At 31.5% G+C, this 10,762-nt stretch overlaps 1 protein-coding gene across 1 annotated transcript; it reads left to right on the top strand.

The window, feature by feature from the left end:
* Positions 1–5,325: 5,325 nt before the first annotated feature.
* LOC121247218 lies at positions 5,326–10,092 on the top strand. The gene is made up of 9 exons (XM_041145596.1): positions 5,326–5,608; positions 5,699–5,822; positions 5,927–6,171; positions 6,228–7,216; positions 8,233–8,348; positions 8,765–8,889; positions 8,972–9,050; positions 9,154–9,298; positions 9,940–10,092. Exons 1-9 carry the CDS (start codon positions 5,326–5,328, stop codon positions 10,090–10,092), a joined length of 2,259 nt encoding a protein of 752 aa, XP_041001530.1.
* Positions 10,093–10,762: the final 670 nt, after the last annotated feature.

The following is a 10,762-nucleotide window of genomic DNA, read 5'->3' as shown; positions in this document are numbered from 1 at the left end:
GAGCAATACAGAGAAGAAAGCGCATAAACTTTCGGAACAACCATTATTCCCACTAAAGTTACCTGTTTCAATTCTATTAATCAACTCGGCTCTTGGTTCATTTAATTCCTGAGAACCAAGAAATAACCGTTATTAGCAAGACACATCTGTTTGAAGACCCTATTTGGTTGCAGAGAATATCGGAAACACAGAAAATAGAAACAACAAATAGAAATGCCCGAGAACAAAGGAAATTAGAAAAATGTAATTTCTGTAAATACAGAAACAAGAAAAACTACAAAAAAAATAAAAATAAAAACTTTAGATCTAAAATAATCTAACATTCAGATTTGAAGAAGCAAAAAAAAAAAAAAAAAAAAAAAAAAAAAAAAAAAAAAAAAAAAAAACTCAGATCAGAAGAAGAAAAAAAAAAAAAACTCCACCTTTCCCATGAAGAACAACTGTGTTCTTCGTTGGCTAACCTAGGCTGCATTTTTCTTCATTTTCTTTGAGACCAAACACGGGAAACGTATGTAGAGAGGAGATTTGAGAGACACGGTTGAAGAATCGTGAGAACAGACGTCTAAAAATCCTAATTTATTTAATTTATTTCATGAACAAACGCTCGAATCTGTTTCATTACGCACTCAAATCGGAAAGAGAGGCAAAAGGAAAACCGATTAGATCCAAAACTCAAAACGGAAAAGTTTGGGAGAAGGATGAAGAGAAATTTTCGTACCTTATTTCAATCGGACTTTGCGACAATGGCGACAGAGCGAGGCAGAGGCGTGAGAGTGAAGCGGCACGGCGACGCAGAGACGAGAGAGTGAGGCGAGGGAGTTGAGGAATGGAGTGAAATGGGAAAGTGCGGCGCGGGGGGGGGGGGGGGAAGGGAGAAAACGATAGGGTTTTCCCTATTTTTAGCAAAACGACCGCGTTTTGCACTTTGCCACTTTGACACACGGGCTGGGCCCTTCCCACACAGACCTCCGGCCCAACAATAATAAAAACTCACCCAAACACTACACAATCTTCCAACATGGAAAGCCTAATCCGAAAAACCAAGATAATATATAAGAAGAAAATATTTTGATACAAAATACACAACAATTTTTACAATAGTAAAATAAAATAATGAAAACGATCTTAATACAGGATACACAACAGCTTTTCCAATAATAAAATAAAATAATGAAAACAATCTTAATAATAAAAAAAAAATTAAAACTAAATAGCCAATAATAATATAAAATATTATTAAAAAATTGAAATTTATATATTATTGTGATGCAGGAGGCTCAATCTGAAAAATGAAAATAATGTATAAGAAAACATCTTAATATTAGATACACAACAGCTTTTGCAATAATAAAATAAAATAATGAAAGTGATCATGGTAATAATAAAAAAATAAAATAATGAAAACGATCTTAATACAGGATACACAACAGCTTTTGCAATAATAAAATAAAATAATGAAAGTGATCATCGTAATAATAAAAAAAATAAAATTAAAAAGTCAATAATAATATAAAATATTATTAGAAAATTCAAGTTTAGCTAATGTAATCTTTGTAATAGTAATATAAAATAATGAAAACGATCTTAATAATAATAATAAAAATAAAATTTAAGAGTCAATAATAATATAAAATATTATTAGAAAATTGAAATTTATATCATATATTATTGTGAAGCAGGAGGCCCAATTTGAAAAATGAAAATAATATATAAGAAAACACCTTAATATAGGATACACAATAGCTTTTGCAATAATAAAATAAAATAATGAAAGTGATCATAGTAATTATAAAAAAAAATGAAATTAAAGAGCCAATAATAATATAAAATATTATTAAAAAATTGAAGTTTATATTATTGTGACAAAACAAGATAAGTGTAGAAAAATTATCTTGTCTTCATTGAGTTTAGGATTAATGAAAAAGTTTTGAATAAAATACTAGAAACAAAATTCAAAAACAGTTTTAATTTTTTGGCATCATTCCAAAATGTTTGCAAAATACGTATTTGGACAATCTTCTTGTGCTTATATGTGTGTGTATACAATACAATCAAAACTTACAATGTTTTTCCTATCTACACAGGAATTATCCTCCTTATCAAGAGATCTAACTATATAAAAGACTCTCCACTGTTGGTTTTGAGAACTGTAAGTACTACATATTTTAGTGTGTACTTACTAATAGAAAATTAATTTTGAGAAATATTTTATTTTATGAATTTCGATATGTGATATCAATCTATGCTTTTTATAGATTCTCTATTCATGGTATTTTTTATTTATTTTTATTTTATGTGTTATTTTGTTTATATAATTTAAAATACACCATGTAGATGTGTATTTCGCATTAAGCAGTTGTTAATTATTCATTTAGTCTTGGTTGTGTGGAACAGTATCCAACGTTTGGAAGAATTATTCGCATCATTAACATAATGAGAAGTGGTAAGATTGTATTAATCAGTTATGTAGCATTTGTTTTTAAATAGAAGTATTAATTTTGTAAGAGTTAAGCTTGAAAACTATTTTTTGAATATCATGGAAAACAATCAGCAAAGAAAATCTCGTATAAAGACTTACCAGAAGAGAAAAAGGAAGAACTCGGTAGAAAACAAAGAGAAAGATATGCTAAAAAAAAAGCGTCTAGAAGCAATTCCATCCAGTTAAACGATTCAGCTTCATTTAGGAGTGATCAAATGATTACGTTAATTGATGAACCTTCAAATGATGATGTTGAACATATAGACATCATTCAGGATTTCACTGTTCTACAAAAAGTGTCAAAGAGACAACAAAATTTTCGCGTTGATGATGTTGACATCAATGAATTGGGTTCATCTCATGAAGTATGTGTTCCTCCTGGCGTCAATGTCTGTGTGGTTGATTCAGAGGCGACTTCATCATTAAACAATGTGACGAATCGTTCTGATTGTCCGAGTAATTCAGGAAACACATACATCGATGAAACAACTGTCTTAAATCAGCTCTTAATTCAACAGGTTTTCTTGAATTTATTTTTCTATCTTTCTTATTCAAGCAGCGTTATATTCCTTTCCATTGAAATTTGGGAACATCCTATTCAAATAGGTCCCATATGTTGTTCGGGAAGAGTCAAGTCTTGAAACAAGTATACCGCCACCTCGTAGGGGTAAGGAACAAGTATAATTATATTATTCGTTCTTTTGATTCCATTGTCAACTTTTGCTATTCTTCCAATAGTATCCTTAGTCAAATCATTCAAAGAATTTGATGGGTTTACGCCTATTGTCTTGTGTTCATTTTGAACTCAATAGGTGGGGGGCATCACCGCTCTGCTGGACTTAGACAATTATTGCAAGTTGTGCCATCCGAAGCATATTCTTTGTCATGTGTGCCTTGTTGCAGACATTGTAAAGCAAAGCGATTCTATCATGAAACAAACAGATTTTGTTGTGCTGATGAAACAATTTCTTTAGTCACAAATGATGTCCCTGATCAGTTTTATGATCTTTTTACCTCCAACACAGATGAAAGCGCGCATTTTAAGACCTATGTTCGGACTTATAATAACAAGTTTCCGTTTATATCTTTTGGAGTTAAATTCGATAGAGATCTTTGCAGACGGAATAGAGGGATTTATACCTTCCGAACTCAAGGACAGATCTATCACTATATCAATGATTTAGTCCCATTAAATGGTCGTCCTTCTTATCTCCAATTGTATTTTTATGATACTGAGCATGAATTGGAAAATCGCATTTCTGATTCAGATAGAATGAATCCATCAATTATAGTTCAACTCATCGATATTCTTCGCATCAATCCATATTCTATGTTTTTTCTGTCTCTTGGTGATTTGCCAAATTTGGAAAATCAAGTAATCCATATAAGATCAGATGCTGGCCTAGATCAGCGTGTATTCAATGCTCCGACATCATCACAAGTTGCAGCGATATAGGTTGAAAATGAAGATACAGATCAGTTGGGAGGACGGAACATTTGTGTCTTTAGTCATTCTGGTGGAAGTCATATAGTTCAGTATTATTTTGGCTGCTATGATCCACTTCAGTATCCGCTGTTGTTTCCTTTTGGGGATACTGGTTGGCATCAAGGCATTCGAATGGTCAATAGAGAAAGAACATTAATATGTAATGAAACAACTCAATCAATAGATCCTCACCAATCGATATCAGCAGAAGAATTACTTACAAGAGAACAACGAGGTGAGAGTGTAATCTTAATCTTCCCATTTTGTAATTAGTTTGTAGAGGTCTAATTTTGTAATATTTCATTCTCCTTCAACTTTTATAACGTTGAACAGAAAAATGAAGGATCTAATTGTTTGGTGCTGTGAATATTATTGCTACAAATTACAAATCAGAGAAAATGTCAGATCAATTTTGTTGCTGTCAGGTCGTCTATTGCAACAATTTGTTGTTGATATGTATGTTAAGATCGAGACGTCAAGATTAGATTATTTTCGTAGTAAACAATAACATATTCGATCTGAGTTATATCAAGGTATTGTCGATACCATTATGCTTGGGGAAACTAATGCTTCTAAAGTTGGAAAACGAATTATTCTGCCATCGTCATTTATTGGGGGTCCAAGAGACATGCGAAAAAGATATATGGAAGCAATGGCTTTAGTTCAACATTATGGTAAGCCAGACATTTTTTTAACAATGACATGCAATCCAATCTGGCAAGAAATTTCAAATGAATTACGCATGTATGAGGAGATTCAAAATCGGCCTGATTTGGTTGCTCGGATCTTTCGTGCAAAATTAGAAGAGTTAAAGAGGGCTTCCACATGCTCATTTTTTTAATTATATTACAGAGGGATTGGAAACTTTATGCGCCTGAATCTTTTGATGAGATTGTATCAGCGGAAATACCTGATAAAAATGTGAATTTGCATTTGCATAACGCTGTTGTCAAGCATATGATACATGGACCATGTGGGGTGTTGAATCCTACAAATGTTTGTATAAAAAAAATGGTTATTGCAAAAACTGTTATCCAAAAAATTTTATATCGGCTACGACTGTTGGAAATGATTGCTTCCTAATATATAGGCGTTCTGATAATGGAGTAACTGTCAATGTGAGAAGTCATAATTTGGATAATCGTTGGGTCGTTCCTTATAATCCATATTTGCTTGCAACATTTGACTGTTACATTAATGTCGAGATTTGTTCTACGGTAAAAGCAGTCAAATATCTTTATAAATACATTTACAAAGGGCATGATCGTGTTGCTTTCAATTTGATTTCTGAACAAAAAATCAACAAATTAATGAAATCCAACAATTTCAATCGGCTCGATGGATTGCGCCACCTGAAGCAATGTGGAGAATATATGGTTTCATTGTTAATGAAATGTACCCAGCAGTGTATAACTTACATTTACATCTTGAGGATCAACACCAAGTAACTTTTCGATCAAATGACGACTTAATCAATGTTCTCAACTCTGATCGGTCTGCAAAATCGATGTTAACAGAATTCTTTGCACTAAACCGAGTGGATGAGAATGCCAGGACGTTGTTGTACAAAGAATTTCCAGAATTCTATGTTTGGAGCCAACAATATAAAGAGTGGACTTGTCGGAAGAAGAAAACTGTTATAGGTCGAATTGTTACAGCAAATCCATTTGAAGGTGAGAGGTATTATCTACGGATATTGTTAAATCATGTCAGAGGACCTTTGTCATTTGAAGATCTTAGGACAGTTGATGGTGTTGTGGCTCCAACATTTCGTGACGCAGCAACTATGCACGGTTTGTTACAGAGAGACAACAGCTTAGAAGATTGTTTATATGAAGCATCTCTATATCAAATGCCGTCAGTTTGAGATGACCATTTGCCACTATATTAGTTTATTGTAATCCAACCAATCCAAGAGAACTTTGGGAACGTTTTGAACAAGATATGTCACTTGATTTTAGGTCAACTGAAGATTCTATGTTCAATGTAAGAAGGCAAGTTTTGCGTTCAATCTCATTTACACTTGAATCAATGGGAAAAGATATTAATTCGTTCTATCTTCTTGATGACAACATTTGTTTCGATGAAGACCAATTCGAATCTAGGGAAATTGACGATGAATTGGCTGTTGAAATTCCAACAGAAGATATTGCTGTATCAGAAGCCCTTAATAGTGAACAACGATATGCCTATAATTCAGTTTTGGGTGCTGTTTTTTCAAATAGAGCTGCTACATTCTTTGTTGATGGCCCAGGGGTACAGGGAAGACATTCTTGTACAAGACACTTCTCGCCGCAGTAAGATCAAGAAAATTAGTGGCACTTGCAACTGCTTCATCTGGTATTGTAGCATCTATCCTTCCTGGAGGTCGAACAGCACACTCGCGCTTTAAGATTCCACTGGATACTGATGAACATAGCATGTGTCGTGTCAGTAAACAAAGTGCCCTTGCAAAGCTACTACGTGTAGCAAAGTTAATTATATGGGATGAGGCTCCCATGTCAAGAAAACAACACATCGAAGCATTAGATAAAATGTTACGAGACATTAATGACTCAGAGTTAACATTCGGTGGAAAAGTTGTCGTTTTTTGTGGAGATTTTCGCCAGGTTTTACCTGTGGTTCGTAAAGGAACAAGACAACAACAAGTTGACTCCAATTTGGTTTCTTCCTATTTGTGGCCTACATTGATCAAGCTTCATTTGACTGAAAATATGCGAGCAAGATTGGATCCAGTTTTTTCAGAATATTTGTTAGAATTAGGCAACGGAATGCCACCAATCACAGTTGATGAAACTATAAAAATTCCTGATGGCATGCTTGTTCCATATGAAGATGACTGCACTTCTTTGAATCATTTAATAGATGCTGTTTTCCATGATATTCATGGATATTCAATAAATATTTCAGCTATGACGAATCGGGCCATATTAACACCAAAGAACAGTTATGTTGAGGAAATAAATGCATTACTAATTCATAGGTTTCCTGGTGAGCTTAGGCGATATTATAGCTTTGATGAAGCAATAGATGCATCTGAACAATCAGTCATGGAGGATTTTTTAAATACTTTGACCCCAAATGGACTTCCTCCTCATGAATTGTTACTGAAGATAAACTGTCCCATCATACTGCTTAGAAACATTAATCCTTTAGAAGGACTATGCAACGGAACACGCCTAATTTGTCGGGCTTTTGATCGAAATGTGATTGATGCGGAAATCGCAGTTGGGCACCATAGAGGAAAAAGAGTATTTATTCCAAGAATCCCATTTTTGCCAAATGTTGATGAAAATAGTGGTTTTCCATTCAAACGAACCCAGTTTCCTATCAGATTAAGCTTTGCAATGACTATAAATAAGTCACAAGGGCAAACATTGGATTTTGTTGGGATATATTTACCTCAACCTGTTTTCTCACATGGTCAATTATATGTGGCTTTATCAAGGGCTAAGACTGCATCTACAATAAGGGTTTTAATACGACCAGTGTCGACTGAACTATCAGAAAAGAACTGCACAAAAAATATTGTGTATACAGAATTATTAAGATTAGCATATTCAGATTAATGTTATATAGGTAATGATTCAATTGTATAATTTGAGTTTAACTACTTATACAAAATTACATATTTAATTGAATTATTTGTTCTGTATTTTTAGTATTGTAGTCTTGAAATATTTATTGAATTTTTTAATTCTCTTTGCAATTTTCTTTTTAAATTTATTATTGGATTTATTATTCTTACACGTTTGATATTTTTGTATATGAACAGCTTTAAAGATGCGGACTATTTATACATCAATAAAAGATATCACTCCAAATACAAGGAATTAGAAAATGAAAATGATCATGGCTGACAAGTCACCCAAACGAACAGGCCAACGCTCGCCAGTGAAGTACCAAAGTCTAACATTGATTGATCCAGAGGTATATTAATTACTTCTTTCTATTGTCTTTTGTTTTTTTCGTGTACTAAAAACTTGTAAATGATTTTGTTATTCTTGCATCCTATCTATTAAATTTTGTTTTTTTTTTTTTACTACTAATTCGTTGGATCTTTTTATATTTGATTTTCTAAATCTTTTCATATTATATAAATATTGATGATGTTTCTTTCATTTAGTTCTCTTATTGTAACACATTTAAAAAATATTATTTTTTTAAAACCCGAAAACAATTTAAAATAAAAAAAATTATTATACTCAATTATTCATTACAATTTTTTTTCCATAAATTGTTCATTTCAATTTCTTATACTGTACAGGGAAATCGAGTGCAAGCGACAATGTTCGATAAAGATATTGACTCACGAGATGATACCTTACATATTTTCTGGTCATATTACATTAGTAATGCATATGTGAGGCCGCTGGATCCAAGGTATAGAATTGAAACACATGAATATCAATAGATCCTAAATTCAAGAACGATAATTGAGAAAGTTCCGAAAGATGAAGAACAATTGGAGCTACCAAAGTACCAACTCATTCCGTTCAACGAATTTGACGCTTACAAAAACTCAATTGCAGAAATAGGTAATTTACTCTTTATTTTAGAATCTTTAATTATCGATCTATTAAAAATTTAAATCTTATTTGTCAGATGTTTTGGCTGTTGCAATTCATATCAAACCATGTAGAGAGATAACTTCGGCACATGGACCGACAACTATTCAGGAAATCTATGTTATCGATCAAAGGTAAAAATATCTTTTAGATAGTTCACTCTTTTAGAATTATTTTCATTCTTTATTTTTTACATATTCTGTTAATTCTTTTTTTATTCCAATTTTGTAGCTTAAACCCTATAAGTTTAACTATGTGGGGTCAATTTGTGCAAGATGAATGCAAAAAAATCTCAGAAATAATTGGCTCAAAGCCAGTTATACTTGGAACAAGAATAAGGGTTGGTTCTTATAATGGTATTTTTAATAATTAACAGTCTTATATTTTCTTTTATATTATATATGCTTACATTAATCATGATCTTTATTTCCAATGAAGGATTGTCTCTTTCATCGCGTTTAAAAAGTAAATTTATGATCAATCCTGCTCTTCCTGAGGCAACTTCATTGCAAGAGTGGTAATTATCACAAATATAAATCATTATTTGTTTCATGCCATTTGAATATTGAAATCTCCATATTTTTATTTTTTATGTTGCATTTGTTTTTATGAATTTTAAGGGCGGTGATTAATGACTTATTACTTGAGAGAATTATTGCAAAATGCTTGACATACCCATCAACATCTCTATCTTCTGTTGATATTCGAGAAATCATCAAGAACTGTGATGTTGCTGAGTTCATTAAAAGTTTACAACCCATGCAGGTAAAATCGTATTCTTTGTAACAGATTCAAATATTTATACAATCAATTCACCTAAAAAATTGTTTCTAATGTAATGTAGAAAGCAAAATTTTGGATAAAGGCAAAGATAATTGTAGTTGACTTGCGCCAGATATTTTTTTATATGTCATGTATTGACTGCAATAAAGGAACTAGGTATGATTACAATGATACATTCATTTATTACCATTGTAAATACCAAAGCATTTCTCAACCACGGTATGTATCTTTCAAATTTTTTGTTTTATTTGATAATTTATATGATAGATTTAATGTATAGCTTTTGTTGATTCTAACTTAAAATGACATTTCTATCAAATTTATAGTTGTCGAGCATATGTTGAACTCGACGATGGTACATGAAGACTATCTGCTATTATGTTTGGTGAAGTTGTAGAACAAGCATTCGGTTGTTCGGCAGTTGAACTTATGAATCACACTGGTGATGTATGTTTTCTTATTTTCCATTAAATTTATCGTTGTGAGTAAAAAAGTTCATCTTAGAATTTTCGACATGTTTACTGCATTATCTATGACCACATTGAGTTTTATATTAATTTTTCATGTATCTGTTCTTTAAATTTTTATTAATCATAGAAGCTTATTAAAAATGTTCTTTGCAGGAGCATTTGCCATATATTGAAAATCTTGTAGCAGAAGTTTCGCAAAAAGAATGGATGATCGAACTTTTAGCAGACCCTAATCGACTCAACCAGCAGGAACACAAAAATTTCAATATCGTCTCTATTGATGCAGTACAAGACGACACAAAATGATGCATCATAGTAAAAATATCAAATGACTCATATTATGAACTGATATTTTTGTTGGTTTTGTAAATATGTGTTGGATTATGGATTATGTTACATTATAAACTAATGTTTTATAAATATCGATGTTTTTACCGAACTAGGCAAACGTGCTTTGCATGTTGTTCCGACCTAGTATATATATATATATTTATATATATATATATATATATCTATAAATTGAGCCTAGATGCAACACCTTGCTTGAGTCCTTGATCTATATATGGAGTTACAATTTAAGAAAAAGAAAAGGGTCACTATTTCGGCTATACTTTCGCAGGTAGCTTTTATTAAAGGAAAATGATAGGGTTATTATTCTCTTACTACTCATTTACTATTTATTTTATATTTTATATTTTATTAATTTTTTATTTTACTTAATGATTAAAGAAGTGACTATTAGTAAAATTATATATTTTTAAATTTTTTTTTAATAGTTAAGGATATTAAAAAAAATACTTAAAAGAAAATGATAAAAAAATAAAAAAAAAACTTAAAATGAACTATAAATAGTAAATAGATAGTAATAAAGTAGTAACTCTATCATTACCCTTTCCCAAAACTAGCAAACAACCAACAAAAAAAAAAAAAAAAAACAGCAAAGATTGTTTATAAAAAATAAAAAAATAAATAAAAA

The sequence above is a fragment of the Juglans microcarpa x Juglans regia genome, chromosome 1D (genome assembly GCF_004785595.1).
Source record: "Juglans microcarpa x Juglans regia isolate MS1-56 chromosome 1D, Jm3101_v1.0, whole genome shotgun sequence".
NCBI classification, from domain to species: domain Eukaryota; kingdom Viridiplantae; phylum Streptophyta; class Magnoliopsida; order Fagales; family Juglandaceae; genus Juglans; species Juglans microcarpa x Juglans regia.
The sequence above is the reverse complement of the archived record's forward strand: the minus strand, read 5'-3'. Positions and strand labels throughout refer to the sequence as shown.